This window comes from Pygocentrus nattereri, chromosome 26 (assembly GCF_015220715.1).
Source record: "Pygocentrus nattereri isolate fPygNat1 chromosome 26, fPygNat1.pri, whole genome shotgun sequence".
Taxonomy (NCBI): Eukaryota; Metazoa; Chordata; class Actinopteri; order Characiformes; family Serrasalmidae; genus Pygocentrus; species Pygocentrus nattereri.
Window position 1 is genome coordinate 13,399,526 of NC_051236.1, and position 17,975 is coordinate 13,417,500.

The 17,975-nt window shown below is 38.2% G+C and overlaps 1 protein-coding gene across 8 annotated transcripts in view; it reads right to left on the reverse strand.

The window, feature by feature from the left end:
* The window catches only part of si:dkey-166d12.2 (rap1 GTPase-activating protein 1), a 103,585-nt gene that overhangs the window by 16,894 nt on the left and 68,716 nt on the right, over positions 1-17,975 (reverse strand). For 4 of the 8 annotated variants that reach the window (XM_017697839.2, XM_037534885.1, XM_017697836.2 and 1 more), the window contains 4 exons: positions 9,825-9,921; positions 2,129-2,164; positions 967-1,014; positions 480-518 (listed from right to left, as the gene is read on the reverse strand). In XM_017697839.2, the coding sequence (XP_017553328.1) occupies positions 480-518; positions 967-1,014; positions 2,129-2,146 (105 nt within the window). In that variant the 5' untranslated portion in view covers positions 2,147-2,164; positions 9,825-9,921. Of the gene's footprint in view, positions 1-479; positions 519-966; positions 1,015-2,128; positions 2,165-4,193; positions 4,351-9,824; positions 9,922-17,975 lie in introns of those variants that run through there. The other 4 variants (XM_037534886.1, XM_017697837.2, XM_037534887.1 and 1 more) reach the window with 2 other exon arrangements.

A 17,975-nucleotide genomic window follows, 5' to 3' on the forward strand; every position in this document is an offset into this window, starting at 1 on the left:
GATAAATGTAAGAAATCATTAGATTAAGATTAATTTAACCAATTAGTAGGAAACTGTGCAAAAAGAGCATTTAAATGTCCAGAATGATAAACAGAGCTGTAGATGTCTCCTTCATGACTGAGGAAACTGTAGGCAAATAACTTATAAAGAATAACTTACAAATAAATAATTAAATATATTATTTATAACAGACATCTTAAATTACCTTCAGTGATTTAGCTTATAGTATTTCAATCTACACTGTAAATATACAATAAAATTACTGCAATTATTAATATGACAATTTAGAAAATACGAGTACAAGTAAACTAGTGTAAATCAACCAAAAAATAACCATAATAACTATAATGTATTACATAACTAAATGTGTAAATTACATTTAAATCATTATGTAATGTAAATAGAAGACAAAGCAACTAAATATGAAACGTCTAAACATTAAACAGTGTGAATATAACTTGCTTTTTTGTGTTATTTACCTCATGCACACTTGGATAGGGAATGTAGTCTTCCTCTGTCTGGAGAATAAAAAATATCATGAAAGAGAATTGCTAGTTAGTGTAGTATGTGCCTAATCAAAAATAGTTTACAGAAAAAATGAAATGGACTGTTTAAATCCAGGACATACATTGACATTTCATACAAGAGCCTGACTGTGTATAATACCAACAGTGTCTAGTCTCAACTTTACATGTTTTACACTCTGCAGGGCTGAGCTTGTTGGTGTAAGATGCATGTGAAGCTGCTTTACAGAACAATAAAGCTAGAGCGCAGTCAGTCAGAACCACAGAGTTGAACTCTGACGGCTGGAAACACAAGACACGTGCTTGTCCAAACACTGCCTGAGGTTATAAACCACTACGATGTAAAAGCTTCTGACTGAGCACACCAGTTCATTCCTCAGGATAAGTGGTGACATCGTGTGAATGCGCCATTGTGTTTACACATGTGTGCATACCGACTTACTTTGAGGGGAGGTGGAAGCGTGCATCTCTGCTCATCCATCCTGCTGTTCTGCAGAGAATAAAACGTGCAGCACTTATAGTGAGCCTTCACAGCCATTATCCAGGACTCAAGCTCAACCAAACAGTCCAAGAACCATGAAACAAGACTAAAAGCACTTTCTACTGACATTAACAGAAGTGTATGCAATGTATATTGTATTGCTTCCATCTACCAAACTCTACCAAAACCTTTTAAATATAAGCTATATTAAACATAGGCACAGAATGAGATCAACACAGATCACTGTAGAGTCTTTACAGAGTAACATAAACTGCCCATCACAAGTTTTGGGGTCAGGGATAGGGTTACACTTACCTGTATAGTAATAATAGTTTACCGTAAGGGTTGAAACACTACAAACTAGACATCAAGAAGTATTTTAAAATGTTTCAAGATTTATTGAAGTGAGTGAATATGATGTCACTATTATGCATGTATGGAAATTTCTTCTTAAGTTCTTTGCCTCAAAATTGAATCACCTTTAAAATGTTTTAGCTTTCTCAGTGATTGCAGAGTTGGTGACTTATTTTTTACAGCTTCCTACTATTTATCTACTATTTATTTGAAACCTATAAAATTGCAGTCTCATGAACAATTCTTTCAATCACATGTATAACATAAAACTGTTCACAACAAGTGATGAAAGTGATACCTAGAGAACTAAGCCAGAGCACTCATATGTTTCAATATGTGCTTTTGACAATAGTTTGAAAAAGAAAAAGCATTTTTAGAAAAAAAAACTATCTTCACCAAGGAAGACTCTGATCAACACATGCACAGCCAAAGTATAAGGAACTAATTATTTTAACTTGCCTTTTTGAAAATTTACATTAATCATCAGATCTCAAAAATGGCAAAACATCCTCAAACTTTTGACAGGCAGCATAATTATAGTATATTACAGAGGCGTTAGCATAAGCTGCAAGTCAGCAATCTGTTACAAAGAAGCATTGCGTCATGATGTTGTGAAAGACACAGTGGAAGAACACGGAGTGACTGAAGATTTTCAGGAGGGTGTCACCAAGAAGCCATGACAAGGAAATAGGAAAGACTAAGAAGGAGCAGCAGCATTTTTTCACTCTGTTTTTCTCAGAGTAGAGGACTAAGAACAATCTCTGCTTACCTGCATCCGCTCAATCATTGCAAATAAATCTGAAGTCTGAGACCAAGAGAGAGAGAGAGAGCAGGAGAGACAGAGAGATAGAGGGGGAGGGGGGGGGGGGTGGGGGGGGGGGAGAAGTCATACAAAAGTCTTGTTATATTTTTAAGAATTCTGAGTAAACATTACAACTTGCGCAACCTGGAGGAGGACACTGTATTTACTGGACATCACTGAGATTGATCTATCATTATATAAAGCTGTATGCAAAGGTTTTAATACCCCTGGTTAGATGACATGTGAAAACAAGTTAAGATGTCTTCTACAGAGAAGAAACTTGGCAATGGCAATAACTTCATCATCAGATTCTACTGAGTTAATATTGGAAAATATAAAACACAAAATATGGGCCAGGCCATGTTTTATGCTTTATTGTTTTTTCCAATATGTTCAATTTAGTAAATGAAGAGCAATTGTGAATGAAAATGTGTAGAAGCATGTTCTGTGTAGAGGCACTTAGAAAATGTATGAAATGTATATAGCGACTGTATGACAATGAAAAAACCTTATATTCAATCTCAGTTAATGTGTTCTATTTGGAGTCATTTCTGTGAGTCCCTTTGTTATGAAAAGTGTAAAGATTAGCCATAGTTCTTGAATGGTACTAAAATAAAAAAACTGACCAGTTGAACTATTGAACTCTCTTCTGTCTCTCTGCAGAGAGCTTATAGCTTTCCTTCACACTTACCCATCTAGTGTCTAGAACAGCACAGCTTTACATCTATATCAAAACTACTTCTTAAGATTTACCAGAGAAGTGAAAGACCATACAGAGAATCAGAGGCTCAAGTTGTTCTTATATGTTAGGCTATCTGCTATTATGTAATAGTATGTTACATCCGGCTTTGCAAAACTCTACAGATTCTCAGTACAGTGCACTGTCTGTGCCCTGTTTTGCATTTATTGAAGGTCTTACTTATTGCACTGTATTGTCTGCACTGTGTATATTGTATTGTATTGCAGTTTGTGTTCCTGTGTTGCACCATGGTACTGCAGGAATGCTGTTTTCTTTCACTGTGTACTTGTATACAGCTGAAATAACTATACAGCCCTTGAACTTCAACTAATGTCATAAAATTAACCATTTTCTAATATTATTTTTGAATGTTGTTCTGAACATCATTCTTTGAGGTTCTGAGAACAATGTCTCAGTTTTAATCATCAGTAAGCCATTCAGCAGTCAGTTAGTCACAGCTCTGCACACAAGCATGCACGCATCCTTTCTCTTCTTCACATCATTCTCCCTTATACAGGATGAGCAGTGTGAAATTGGTGAAAGTGCCATTTTACATGCCACTGAGCAGCTGGGCATATGGATGATGGGCACTCGAGCACTTCAGCTGCTACTGACCAAACATATGGAGCATAGTGGGCTCAATATTATGGAAAAGATCGTCACTGAGAATTCCTGGCACACTTCTGTAAACACATAAAAATGTACAGTGGACTTTCCCTGTTCACATGTTACCATTCCACTTATTGTAAATTCCCTAAACACTAAAGATCCCAGCTCAAACAGTGACAAAAAGTGAAACTGTAAATCCAGCATGCTTCTCCTTATGATGGGCTGAATCAGCTAGCAGCTAGCATGCGCACACACACACACACACACACACACACACACACACACACACAAGGACTCACAATGGAATGTGCTAATACACACAATTACAAAATGGATAATTTATGAGACTGATGAAATCGCTGTCCTGACGTTTCACAAGACAAAAGGAAAGCCTATTACTTAACTGGGCTATCTGACACATGCATTATCTACTTACACAACTCACAACTCACACCCAGCAGTGCTTCAGCAGTGATCCTGATATACTGTGATCTGTATTACTAAAAGCCACAAATATGCTGAACGTGTGATCACTGAAGGTCACTTGTTCCAGACCAATCAGTAAAAGCCATTTAGGCAACTGCAAATCAATCTCGCCCCGAGCATTTGTTAAGAGCCACAGATAACCACACACATTCTCTCTCTTTCCATACACACGCACTGAATAAAGTGAGTTCTACTCACATCACTATGTCGCCTGCGCTGGCGAACTGCATTAAGAGCAGGACTGCGGTACACATAGGATCTCCTAGCCATGTTGAGAAGTCAGGCTAACGTCCACACAAGTGAAAGACCACCACACCAAAACCGAACCACCTGTGTGTCTGTCTCTTCCGTACCCTCTGAGTTGGCCGCGCTTCTGAGAAGCAGCAGTGACAGAGCGGATCTGAAGAGTGACAGCGATCGCTTCCTCAAACTGTAGCCACTTCCCTAAAATTAGTTTCTGACACCATGCTAGATGGCTACTCACAAAGCCCAAAACATCCAACAGGTTAATCAATGTTTGTCTAATATGTATAGAAAAAGAGGGCTGGAAACCTTTAACTTGATTTGACTACAACTCTTCAGGAACAAATTAAACACAAGAAATTTCTAATTAGATTGGATTTAATTATGTTGTTTTTTTAAATTGTTTTTTAAAACTGTAAACTGAGTAAACAAACATGACTGGAGGATCTATTTATACAGTAGTTGAAAATACACAGAAAAGACTTTTATTTCATTATTTGCTTGAAAACTGCCCAAGATTATTTGAAGAGTTTAATTCCAAAATGCTGTAAATCTATTTTGAACTTTTTTTTCTTTTTTTTTCAAAAAGAATAACAGCTAATGTATAGAAAATGCATTTTTAAAAATTTTCTTAATAAAGGTGGTGTTAGTAATAATATAGGACTGATATTTATATAGGATATAAGGATATAAGTCCTCTCCCAACAACACATATCATGAATAGCGAATGAATGAATGAAGAATGGCTCTGCCAGTTTGCAGTGAAATTCCTGTAGTTAATGAATAATAAGCCTTAGTATGTAACCAGCTCGATTTTAAGGGGCTAACTGAGTTAAGTGAAGAACATCCAAAACATTTTATCCAAAACAGGTTATTCTAAAGTAAACACAACTAGTCCTTTCTTTCTGAGATAATGAAACTGGCAACTTTTGATTTAGTACAGTCCAATTTGCAGTTTTATGTAAAAAGAAAAAGCCACAAAATGCCAGCAGGAAGCTACATTCTTTGTGGTTTCTCAGTTTCTAATAATAAGTTCTAACTTTCTTATTTTTCAACTGTTATCTAAAAATTAAGTTAACTTTGGGTTATAACATGTTATCCCCATGCTAAAGCTTAGGTTTGGATGCATTTACTGGTATGCATTATATTAGCAATTATGGTGTTCTGTGTTGCAGTTTTCTAGGCCAGCCTATATTCCTAATACAGAGGTATATCAGTGGTTGTTTCCAGTCTCTGATCAGTTTCTGACTAGACTGGCACAAGTACACAAAACCAATATGATCCTCTTAATATGGGCATCTTGTATAAATTGTTTTGTAGCCAGTTCTTTGTTACCTATGGAGTAATTGATCCATTAACTGCTCTTAGGTGCACTCTTATCAGCTGCGTGTTTAGAGCAATGCACAGAAATGCATGCAGTATGCAGGCAATTCTATGTTTATTCATAAAGTGCAGTTATTTGCAAAGGCTTGGACAAAATACATGTTATACAAACTTTAGACATGGAATATGAACATAAAATATTAAAGCAACTGATTGTCTATAACATCACCAGCATCAACATGCTCAGCCTTTGCAAGTCTGTTGTTTGTATGAGGGCACATAAAGATGTTAAGACAAATCTAGTAGACAAGTGTATATCCCAAGTGCTCTGTTTCTTTGAAATCAATGCCAAAATGCAGGAAGGCAAAAGTAAATCAATTTGTATTATCAGTGACACCCAGAGCATCAGATAAAGTTTTACACAAGCACAGCATGATAATGCAAGCCTCCATTACCCAACAGGGAGCGTTGGAGAGGCTATAGAATCTTACGCTGAGAACACAAAAAGGTCAGAGAAGAGAATAAGATAAGAAAGTAAAAATAAGAGGCATCACAGTAGACATGTATAAAATCGCAAGTGAGACACAAAGTAAATCACTGAGATTTTGAGACTGAAATTAAATTAAGCAAGTTTGACAGCATGAGTGAAATCAGCACATTATAACAAGGTACATTACCATACATTTAATACTGGGAAGTCTCTTTCTTTCTAATGAAAATTCCACTTGCTGAAAAGTTACATCCTCTAAATTTGGCATGATGGCTTCTAAATTATATTTAAGCCCAAACTGTCTTAAGACGACTGTGACACATAGGTTTTATAGACTCCATGGAGACAGTAAAACCCATTTTCTCCTGCTACTACTGCTGAGAATAGGCTGTATGGTATAATTACAACGCAGATGGCGCAATTTTCATAAAATGCACTGACCAAATCTATATTGTTAGCATGTCATCTACAATTCCACTTCTAAACGTATTCTTGAAATGTATGTCTTGTATCTTTCAACTACCAGATAGGCTACCACTGCCACTTCAGTTCGGTTGCTGAAATAATTAAAGTAGGCTACTCCTGCGTAATAGGGTGCTGTGCAGCAGAAAATTGCCTTTAATCAAAGAGCTTCCATTTTGCTTCTGAGTGACTGAAACTTAATGGTTTACTTCAATGCAGGTCCACCTTTAGCTTTGTCACACTTATTCACTGCAAGCCTAAAATGAACTTCATAAATCCACTGTCACTAATGAACTTTTATTTCTGCAGTTCTTGTTTCTGTTCAAGCTGGCCATGAGCTAATTAAAAATATATATATTATAGGGGTTGTATACAATGGTCAACAACATTATCAAAAAGATGGTTCTCAAAGTGTTTTTTAGTAAAGATAATGGCTCTAAATAGAATCATGAACACTTGAATAGAACCAAGAACCATTTGCATCCTTAAAGGGTTCTTTGCGATGTGAAATGGTTCTTGAGGTGGATGAAGCATGTGTTACATACGGTTATAATTAAATCAGCAGCATTGCCTGAAGCTGGCCGAGCAAGGAGCACCATAGGCAAGACACACAGAAAGCTAATCACCATACTAGGCTAATGGCTCACAGCTAACCCCAAGAGACTGTTTTTTCCAATCATTTTCCACTCATTAACACAGTACTCATTATGATGTCTGCTCCTTTGACAACAAACTGCACTAATTTACCTCAGGTTGCAGCTCACTATACGAGAGGTGAAGGAATCAGCATGAATACTGGTATGAAGGTAATTACAAAACTAATTCCTTAGAAATAATTTCAACCAGTATACCTAATAAACTGGTGTATCGTCCACTGGTATAGTGACTAGGCCTGTATATCTGGAAGGGTTACAAATGAGTAGAAATGTAAAAAAGGCTTGATAAACTGTCATTTACCATTGAACAGCGCATGGACGAGAGACAGTTTTCCATGAGATGAGAGTTGTGATTTTAACTTCAACATCTGCTGCTAGAAGCAAACCATACAAGCAAAATACTTTTAGCAAAAAAGTCGTTGATTAGTAAAAATGAACAGTCATGTAACCCCTACTCTGAACATATCTGTGTATATAGCCAACACTACCCATCACTACTGAAAATCTTAACTATACATTACAACTACACATTTGATCTTGAATACACTGCTGAGCAATACATTGCATTTGCCAGTTGGTACTGGTTGGCACTGGTACCATACAATAATATTGATTTTCAGTGAAATATATTATTGGAAAAATTATATTCCATAAAGTAACTCTGTCACTGTTACCACACTGGTAGAAGCACACTGTGTTCCTTTGGTATCATTTTAAAAGCAGAAAACACAACACGACAGTCCAATCCTTTATTCCTTTAGCATGGAGTACCAGTAGACACTAATGGGTTTATTAACTATTAACTTTGTTAATTCTAACTAAATATCATCTGATACCTTGACATACACGAAAAATATTTGAATACTGACTTCTGTTGATACTGCCCAACACAGGTTTAGCATCACAGCTCAACACCATTTGTGATGATTATGTCTTCTAATATGCTCCAACAGTAATCCCTCATGTCCCATAAGGATGCTAACATCCTGTCATTTTCCAGGGCCATTTACAATGCCATAAAGACTTCATAATAATTCTGTGACAGCTCCAAATGTGCAGTCCTCTGAGTCCCTAGTAGCATCAGTGTTAATGGCTGTAAAGGATGGGTAGGCACTGATGGAGGAATAAAGGAGTGCTGGTGAGTTAATGGAGGAGATGAGGTCTCATAGGACAGCATGTGAAAAAAAGACCTGTCTGCAGCTTAGGAAACATGATGAACACAGTCTTACTCTCCACCACCGCACTAACAGCCTAAACTAAAATAAAGAGAGCTCTTTTATATGGACAGAAAAAAATACAGAAGTGAAATATTCAGGGCTTACATCGTCAGTCTAATTCAGTTATGCTAGCCTAGTATGGATTTCCTGGTAATCTTATCATCTAGGCAAACAAAATTATAGGAATTTCCAACTGGGGAAGGTGAGTAAGTCAGCTGATCCACCTCAGTCATTTCCTTCTAGCAAGTCAAATGACTACATACACATGATAAGACTGATATTTTATACTTATAGTTTGGAATCACCATTCACACAGTTGCTGCACAAACATTTACAAAATTATTCTAATGTGATGCCAGTCTGGGTATTTGATGGGTGTAATTGCAGGACACTGAGATTATTCAAAGACAACCTCAATTGAAACTTGGTAAAGGTCATGTCTTCTGAAGATGCAAGTGAAATATGTTATATTTTATGTATTATCTACCCCTTCCTTTTGAGCCTGTACATGTGACATTAGTATGACATTAACCTTAATAATACATGTATGATGTGGTCCACAAATCCAACCTGACACCACTGATTTTTAAATGATTTTTTCAGGATTAACATGGCAACTCACCGCAGTGCATGCACACCATATTAGCCCAGTTTTTTCCACCTGACACAGTAATGCTACTTTTTTCAATTCTACAAAAAGCTTACATAGTGCTGCTTTAAATGAATTATTTAAAGCTTCAGATGTGACTCTCTCTCTGTCTCTCTCTCTCTCTCTCTCTCTCTCTCTCTATATATATATATATATATATATATATATATATATATTGCCTGTGCTATTCCTGAACAAAATGCCAGAAATAATTCCAGAAATAATTGTCAGAAATAATTATTCTAACCTTTTGAATACTACTGAATGTGCACATGGTATTTCCTGCTTGCTACCACAGTGGTTACCCTCACTTTTACCACTAAACTGTAGCAAATCGAAACAGCCACTGCTGATCTCCGAGTAGCTGTGGCCTGCCAAGACTAGTACAGGCCTACAAGGTGACACCACTCCTCTAACACGAAAGAGTAATGTAAACGATTAAAGGGATGGGAGGACAGATGAAGTAATGACATTATTTTCACAGATAGGAGAAAAAGAAATTGCATAGATGAACAGACAGGCAGAGACAGAAATAAGTGACAAAATGAACAGAAAAAAACAAGTTACTATAGTACTACAGCTGCTGCAAAGCCAGAAAGTGAAATCAGTGGAAAGCGAGACTAAAAGCCCATTAAATCAGTGGGTTTACTGTTGTGATGAATGCATCAATGCACAGATGAACAAGGTGAACAGCATGGACGACAACCAAACAGCCGAAAGCACAGAAACGAGTGTCAGGAAAGTGCTGCAAAGGATGAAAGAAGGCAAAAATAAGATTAGATGTCCTACCTTTAAAAGCCCAGGAGCAAGGGACAGGGGTAGTGAGGGACCCAGGAGAGGAGGCTCTAACGCATCAGAAATTCGGGGGATTCTGCCATCATGTTTCCTGTGCATGAGCAAACAAACATGGCTTCAACACAAAAATCACATTTCGTAACTTCAGTCACTCTGTCCAACTCGAGTATGTGCATGCCCGGTGTATGTGTGATTGTATTTTTTCCCACACATTTTACCAAAAGAAATAAATATGAACAGCACAAACTTCAGGTTTTCATAGAGGCTCCTAATAAGCAGCTGGGTTGAAAAATAAGCCCTCTGTTTTCTTGCGCTCCTTTGTTTAGCTTGTGCTGTCAGGATGGTCTATTATTATCTGAGGTTTGAACTCAGAGGCTCAGTCCAAACACATTTTTTTTCATATAGCACTGTCTTGTTGCAGTAAGCTTAGCCTAGCTGTTAGCATCCAATCCTTAATCAATTAAAGCTCCTCTCACATTCAGCTGCATGTAATGAGATTCACCATGGCTAGCAAATGTGGGTAGATTTTGCAATCCATGCAGACAAATAAAGGACAGCAAATACTGAAGTCAACTAAGGGTAAATATTTGATGTGTCAAATCAATTAACATGTGACAAATTAAACGAAATGACTGTGTATGACTATGTTACACACATTCCAGCTGCAAATGAAATGTTAGCAAGTTTCTGAACTGGCACAGTGCGCACACTGAGAAGTGTATGAGTCGATCTGTGCTCTCTGCATAAGATCTATAAAGGATCAGTACTAACATCAAGTGAGTGACCTAACCTTCTCTACGCCATAGTGCCAACTGGCTAAAAACCCATCAAGCCTGTGAACACAGCAATGTCAATACAATACTGAGAAAAAGAATATACATTTACCAATAAACAAAGCATGGTGTCATTTTATATTAATGATTTCTCTCTTGTGGCTCTCATAATCAAAGTGGAGAAATTCTGTGGAAAGTGCATATTCAAACTTTCAATCCATGTCACATTTGTGTTTGTAGCTGGAACAGGAGATATGATTTGAATGTGATTAATAGTTATTTTTGTACCTACTGTCAAAACAGGCTAAATGGAAAAAACCTGGAAGACTTAAATCTGTCAATACAGATTTAAACTGAATGTAATTTAGTAAGTATGTAACTATGTAATTAACTATGCAATTATATAATTTGTTTTAAGTTGAATAACATAAGATATACATTTGAAGGGTTAACCCCTTAAACATCTGCCAGATAATTTAGTTATTATTAGTTTTGAGTCACATAATTCTGCAATCCCATGAATTATTCAGTAGATAATGTGAAACATGTGACTGCCTTCATTACTGTGATCACAGACTTTCTAGCCTAAAGCCAGTTAAAGCCAACTTGGGAAGGCTGTACAAGTGCTTGTTTGTCAGCAGACATAAACCAAGCTCAGCTGGGGCACACAGACCAGGAGCTGGTACAGCATGCCTAAAGACAGCTGGGACAAGACATATGGATGCTACAACTAAGGAGGTTTGTGTTAGAATTTTCATCACAGTACTCCTAATCTGTAAAATGAAAATGCCACAACTACCATTTGCTGGTTGTTTTGTCTGCTCAGAGTGTGGCATGTTTAGCTTAACGCCCTTTTCCGCCTCTAGTGATAGCGATAGCGTTTGTACTAAGTGCCAGCTAGTTAGCTGTTTGGTGGAGAAGGTCGACCAGTTAGAAGTGCGTATCCGGGGATTATTAAGGGATAGGCAGCCAGAGGCAGCGCTAGCAGCCCCCGGTACCCTAGGGAGAGTTAGCACCCCTTCGACTCCGGCGTCAGAGCCCTCACAGCGGGGCGAATGGGTGACGACTCGGCGGTCTAGCCGGAAAGCTAAGGCTAATGCTAATGCTGAGGCCAAAGCTAGCCCACCGGAACACCACGCTCCTCCCATTCGCGTGTCAAACAGGTTTGCCCCGCTCAGTGAAGCACCCACTGTGAAGCCTGTTAAAAGCACTCTGGTCATAGGAGACTCGATTGTTCGACACGTGAAGTTAGCTACTCCGTTAGGGGCGCCAGCGGTCACAGTTAGATGCTTATCGGGAGCCAGAGCGCCGGACATTAGTGGCAACCTTAGATTAGCTGATAGGAGATATTCGAGGATAGTTATTCATGTAGGGGCCAATGATATCCGTCTGCGGCAGTCTGAGGTAACTAAGGCTAATATTAGAGAGGTGGTTAAACAGGCCCAGACGATGTCCGATGCCGTAATCTGCTCTGGCCCCATCCCAATGCGGCGCGGCGCTGAGGCCTACAGCAGGCTTACGGCGTTAAACCGCTGGATGTCCAAGTGGTGTTCCGAAAATCAAGTGGGCTTTATAGATAATTGGTTACGATTTGAGGGCAAGCCTGGTCTTATAGGTAGGGATGGTGTCCACCCCACGCGGGAGGGTGCTGCCTTACTTTCGTGCAGCATAGCACATAGTCTTTTAGTTAGTCGGCAGAGTAGTGTAAACCGCTGCTGACAATCCAGAGCCGGGACCAGGCCGCAGACAGACAGGCTAAACCGACCGTCTGCGATCCGCCTTGAGGCGTCACCCAAGATTAACCTTATTGAGACTGTGTCTTTGCCCCGAATTAAAACTAAATTTAATCACAGAAAAACTCAATTAGTCCGCTTAAATAACCTTATCAACATATATCCATGTTATGATGATGGCACTAAGACCTTCAATCTAAAACTTGGACTACTTAATATAAGATCATTAAACTCTAAAGCAGTCGTCGTAAATGAAATTATAAGCGATCATAAATTTGACTTTTTCTGTCTTACTGAAACGTGGGTTAGACCAGATGAATATTTAGCGTTAAATGAAGCCACGCCTGTAGGCTATAATTATGCACATAGGCCAAGACTAACAGGCAAGGGAGGTGGAGTCTGTGTAATATACCAAAATACTCTCGATATTAGTCAGAAACAATGCGACACTTTTACTTCCTTTGAGGTCCTCTCTATTCACGTCACAAATCCGGTCACAAAAAAGAAGCCGTTTTCATTATTTAACATTTACAGACCACCAGGGTCATACTCTGAATTTATAAAAGAATTTAGTGACTTCGCTGCAAACCTGGCTGTGTGTAATGATAAAGTAATAATTGTAGGAGATTTTAATATTCACTTTGAGAAGGTAGACGACCCATTAAAAAGGGCATTTACCTCAATCCTAGACTCTGTTGGTTTTACCCAAAATGTAACAGGGCCAACACACTACTGTAGTCATACGTTAGATTTAGTTTTGACACGAGGTCTTAACATAGACAAGCTTAATATCTTACCGCAAACCACAGCGATCTCCGACCATTACTTAATTTCATATGAGCTACGATTTAGCCATAATATATATACGTCCCCTCGTTATTCAACAAAGCGCACAATAAAACCATCTACCGCCCTACAATTTATAGAAAATCTCCCAGAGTTATCAACCCCAGTCTCCACTCCATCAGATCCAATTGAACTAGATTTACTAACCGATTATTTAGAAAATACCTTACGATCCACCTTAGAAAATGTGGCCCCACTTAAAATAAAAAGAATAAGGCAGAAAAAGTTCGCCCCGTGGTACAACGATAAAACCCGGACCTTAAAACAAACAGCTCGGAAATTAGAGCGGAAATGGCGTCATACCAAACTAGAAGTGTTCCACACTGCCTGGAAGGACAGCCTTATAGAGTATAGAAATGCTCTCACTGAAGCTCGCTCAGCATATCTGGCCTTGCTGATCGAGAATAATAAGTATAATCCTAGAGTTCTGTTTAATGTGATTTCCCAAATCACACAAAATCAGGCAGGTAATGAACCAGAAATCCCAGCAACTCTCACCAGTGAAGTTTTTATGGACTTCTTTAATAATAAAATTGATAATATTAGACAACAAATTCAACCCACAGTATCAAATTCAAATCCAGCTTTGCTGCCATCTGACTTGGCTGATATAGAACAAAACACAGCTGTAGAAAAGAGTCTGGAAACCTTTCACCCCCTCCCACAGCTAGAGCTAGAGAAGATTATCTCTTCTGCAAATTGCACAACCTGCACACTCGATGCAATTCCATCAAAATTACTCAAAGAAGTACTGCCAGTTATTATAAACCCTATCTCAACTATTGTAAACTCATCCCTTAGTCTGGGCCATGTACCCAAAGCTTTTAAACTAGCAGTTATCAAACCCCTGATCAAGAAACCAAATCTTGATGTCGCCGTTTTGTCCAATTACAGGCCTGTTTCTAACTTACCGTTTATATCTAAGATCTTAGAAAAAGCTGTGGCCCAACAACTTAGTTCATATCTACACAAGAACCATATATATGAAAAATTCCAGTCTGGATTCAGGCCACACCATAGCACTGAGACGGCTCTAGTTAAGATAACTAATGATCTTCTTCTTGCCTCTGATCAAGGTTACATATCTCTCTTAGTGCTACTTGACCTCAGCGCGGCTTTCGATACAATAGACCACAATATTCTCCTAGAAAGGTTAGAAAACATGGTTGGAGTCACAGGGACGGCCCTATCATGGTTCAGATCTTACCTATCAGAACGTTATCAGTTTGTTAGGGTAAACAATTTATCTTCCAATTATTCAAAAGTGAGATTTGGAATTCCGCAGGGGTCTATATTAGGACCATTACTATTTACACTATACATGTTACCGTTAGGCACAGTTATAAGTAATCATGGCGTAAACTTTCATTGTTATGCAGACGATACTCAACTGTACATATCAGCCAAGCCTGATGACCAACACAGGTTAAAGAAAATGGAGGACTGTGTAAAAGACGTGAAAGGCTGGATGTCACGCAACTTCCTCCTATTAAACAGTAACAAAACGGAGGTTCTCCTTCTGGGTCCAAAATTAGCAAGAAGTAAATCACCAGATTTAATCTTAAATCTCGCCGACTTTCCAGCCACACCTGGCTCAGCAGCAAAAAATCTCGGCGTTATAATAGATTCAGATTTATCATTCGATCAACACATAGGCAGCATCACTAGGACAGCTTTTCTACATCTTCGCAACATCGCCAAGATCAGAAATGCCCTGGCCCTGCGTGATGCAGAAACACTAGTACACGCCTTTATTACTTCTAGGCTAGACTACTGTAACGCACTACTGTCAGGATGCACGAGCAGGAATTTAAACAAACTCCAACTAGTCCAAAACGCCGCAGCCAGGGTCCTCACTAAAACTAGAAAATTTGAGCATATTAGTCCAGCGCTATCATCACTTCATTGGCTACCTATTAAATTCCGTATTGATTATAAAATCCTTTTACTGACTTATAAAGCCCTACATGGTCTTGCTCCTGAATACCTGCAAGACCTTATTTCTCATTATGAGCCATCACGACCACTCAGATCCCAGAGCGCTGGCTTATTAATAGTTCCTAGAATTCAGAAGGTTTCAGCTGGGGGAAGAGCTTTTTCTTATAAAGCCCCCAAACTCTGGAATGATCTTCCAGAAACTGTTCGGGACTCAGACACAGTCTCAATCTTTAAGACTAGGCTGAAAACACACTTGTTCAGTTTAGCTTTTGGTAGGTAATGTTCCCCCCTAGATAAAGGCAGCAGATCCAGGGGTCCATGGACACAGGGAATTATAGTAAACTGAGACGCTGGTGCTGTCGTCCCGCTGCTCGCACGCGGTCACTCAAGTTTGTGGACGGTGGAGCGGAGGGATGCCGAACTGTTTCAGAGTGCTGCCGTGTCTGTGTGTCCTTCTGGTTCTCTCCTTTTAGTTAAGCTGTCATAGTCAGATCTGCCGGAGTCATTAGCCACACTCTGTAAATGTTTACATTCCCTGTTTATATACAAACGGATAGAACAAAACTAATCCCATTTACCTGCTTTTTTTCCGAGTATACAACTGCCCACATGTCCGGCTGGACACTGAAGGACGACTGACTGCCGAGCCCCCCTGCTACCCACTTCAGACCAGCTGCCCACGCCTACCACCATCCACCTTGGATGAGCTGCCCACCCTACCCTGATGTTCTCATAGACTCCTAGATATTCCTAATATCAATATTACTGCTGTTAATATTAGTAGTATAATCACTTGTAGGTAGTTTGACCAGAGGAGGATGGGTCCCCCCTGGTGAGCCTGGTTCCTCCCAAGGTTTCTTCCTCAGTTCCTGGCTTGCCCACTGGGGGGTTTCTGAACATTCTGTACATTCTTTCAGTCCTGTGGAAACTTTGTCTTTTCTGAAATCCTGTAAAGCTGCTTTGTGACAACATCCGTTGTAAAAAGCGCTATACAAATAAATTTGATTTGATTTGATTTGATTTACCATTTACAATCGGATTACAGATTTCCATCTACCAGATTACAATCAGATCACTCAAACCACATTCGGAGGTGCTTGGAGACGGATCTTGATCACATTGAACTCGTGTAAACTAAAGGCTTTTTCTTTATTAGTATACAATTACATGAGCAGAAATGTGTCTACCAAGCACTGACAAGCAGGTGAGAGAGTACACAATGAAATGAAAGATAAAGGATACTCTGGATTCCTTTAGAATTCAGGCCTGAAATTAACCACAAACCAAGAGCCTTTGTGGACTCTAGGTTGATAAAAGTGTTCAGGGGAACACTTTTGGGGAAAAGGGCAAATAAATGTAAAACAGAAACGAGGCATGTGTTGACATGTTTTTTACAAGGAAAAGTACAATTGGATCTCATCTGATTACACTGGAGATGTATTTTAGTGAAAAGTGTAAATGGAAACTGGCCAGATACCATCGGGACATGAAACACATGTTCATATAAGGTGTAAATAGGCCCAATGTTTCTTTTTGGTGACTGGGACCATGTTATAGAAACTTCTCAACTCTGTAATCTTATCTGTTTAATCACCATGTCGACTTTGACTGAATTTAGGACAAAGGCTGATAAAGAACAACAGTTCTTAAGTTGACAATCTTATCTTAACTACAGATAAGAAATTGGAAGAATTACAGTTTTACAGAAACATCCTAACTAGACAAAATTTCCTAAATACTGTCCCAATTTTAACTAAACATTATATACAGTATAAATAGTTTCGAATCACTTGCCCAGAACTTTCCTTTAATTTTATAAAGCAGAAGGATGTATTTCACCAAAAAAGCAAAGAAAACATAACTGTAAATTTCCCTTTTTTCCTACAGCAAACATGTTTTCTGGATGCTAGCATTACTGCTAATGTGTGTTAATTAGTTGGCAAGTGGAGCAGCTAACTGGCCGTTTACTCATTTAAAACCCCTATAGCTGGAGCATTCTTTTATATTAAATGTTTAAACATTTATAAACTATGATTTTACTCAAATCTTAACCCCTTCATTCCAGACTCACTTGGGCATGCCCACTAGTGTTTGAGAAACTCAGAAGGCATCTCTAAAAGTTGAGAAGAGGTGGCCTGAAAAATTTAACTTAGTATACAGTACTGTGCAAAAATCTTTTACTGAAAAACTCATCTTGATAATAAGTGTAGTTTTGCTTTACCGTGCAGCATTACAGTAAATGTGAATAAAAATAAATACAGTAAAAACAACCATCATTTTTCTACTACTATTATATTTATTTATTGTAATATAAAATAAACATAATAAAAAAGTTATAATATAAGAAAAGGCTTACTGAACAGATAAACAGCTTTTTACATTTTCTCTGATGCCAAACCTTTTTGCACAGTAGCATACATATTTTATAAATGAAAAAAAGTAGACCCAGCACTGGAAAAACGTTTTCACAGTATATGATACGTATCACAATATTTAATTTTTAATTTAATTGGTTTGTAAACTAGTTAGATCAGACAAAATGCTCCAACAAAAAAGTAGAATCACATTCTAAAAAGGCTATGAAAAACAGAAATGCACTGATTAGTTTTTAATTCAACATCTGGCAAATATCCAACTTATGAAGGAACAGAAGGAACTGTGTGTGTCATCAACTGTGATTATCACACAGTTACTATGCATGGTTCACATACTCTCTCTCTCTCTCTCATATATATATATATATATATATATATATATATATATATATATATATATTACTCTAGCTATGTGTTTTTAGTGTCTTTTTAACCATGCAGTTGTTCAGTGATCCTGAAGTTGACCACATATATCAATAT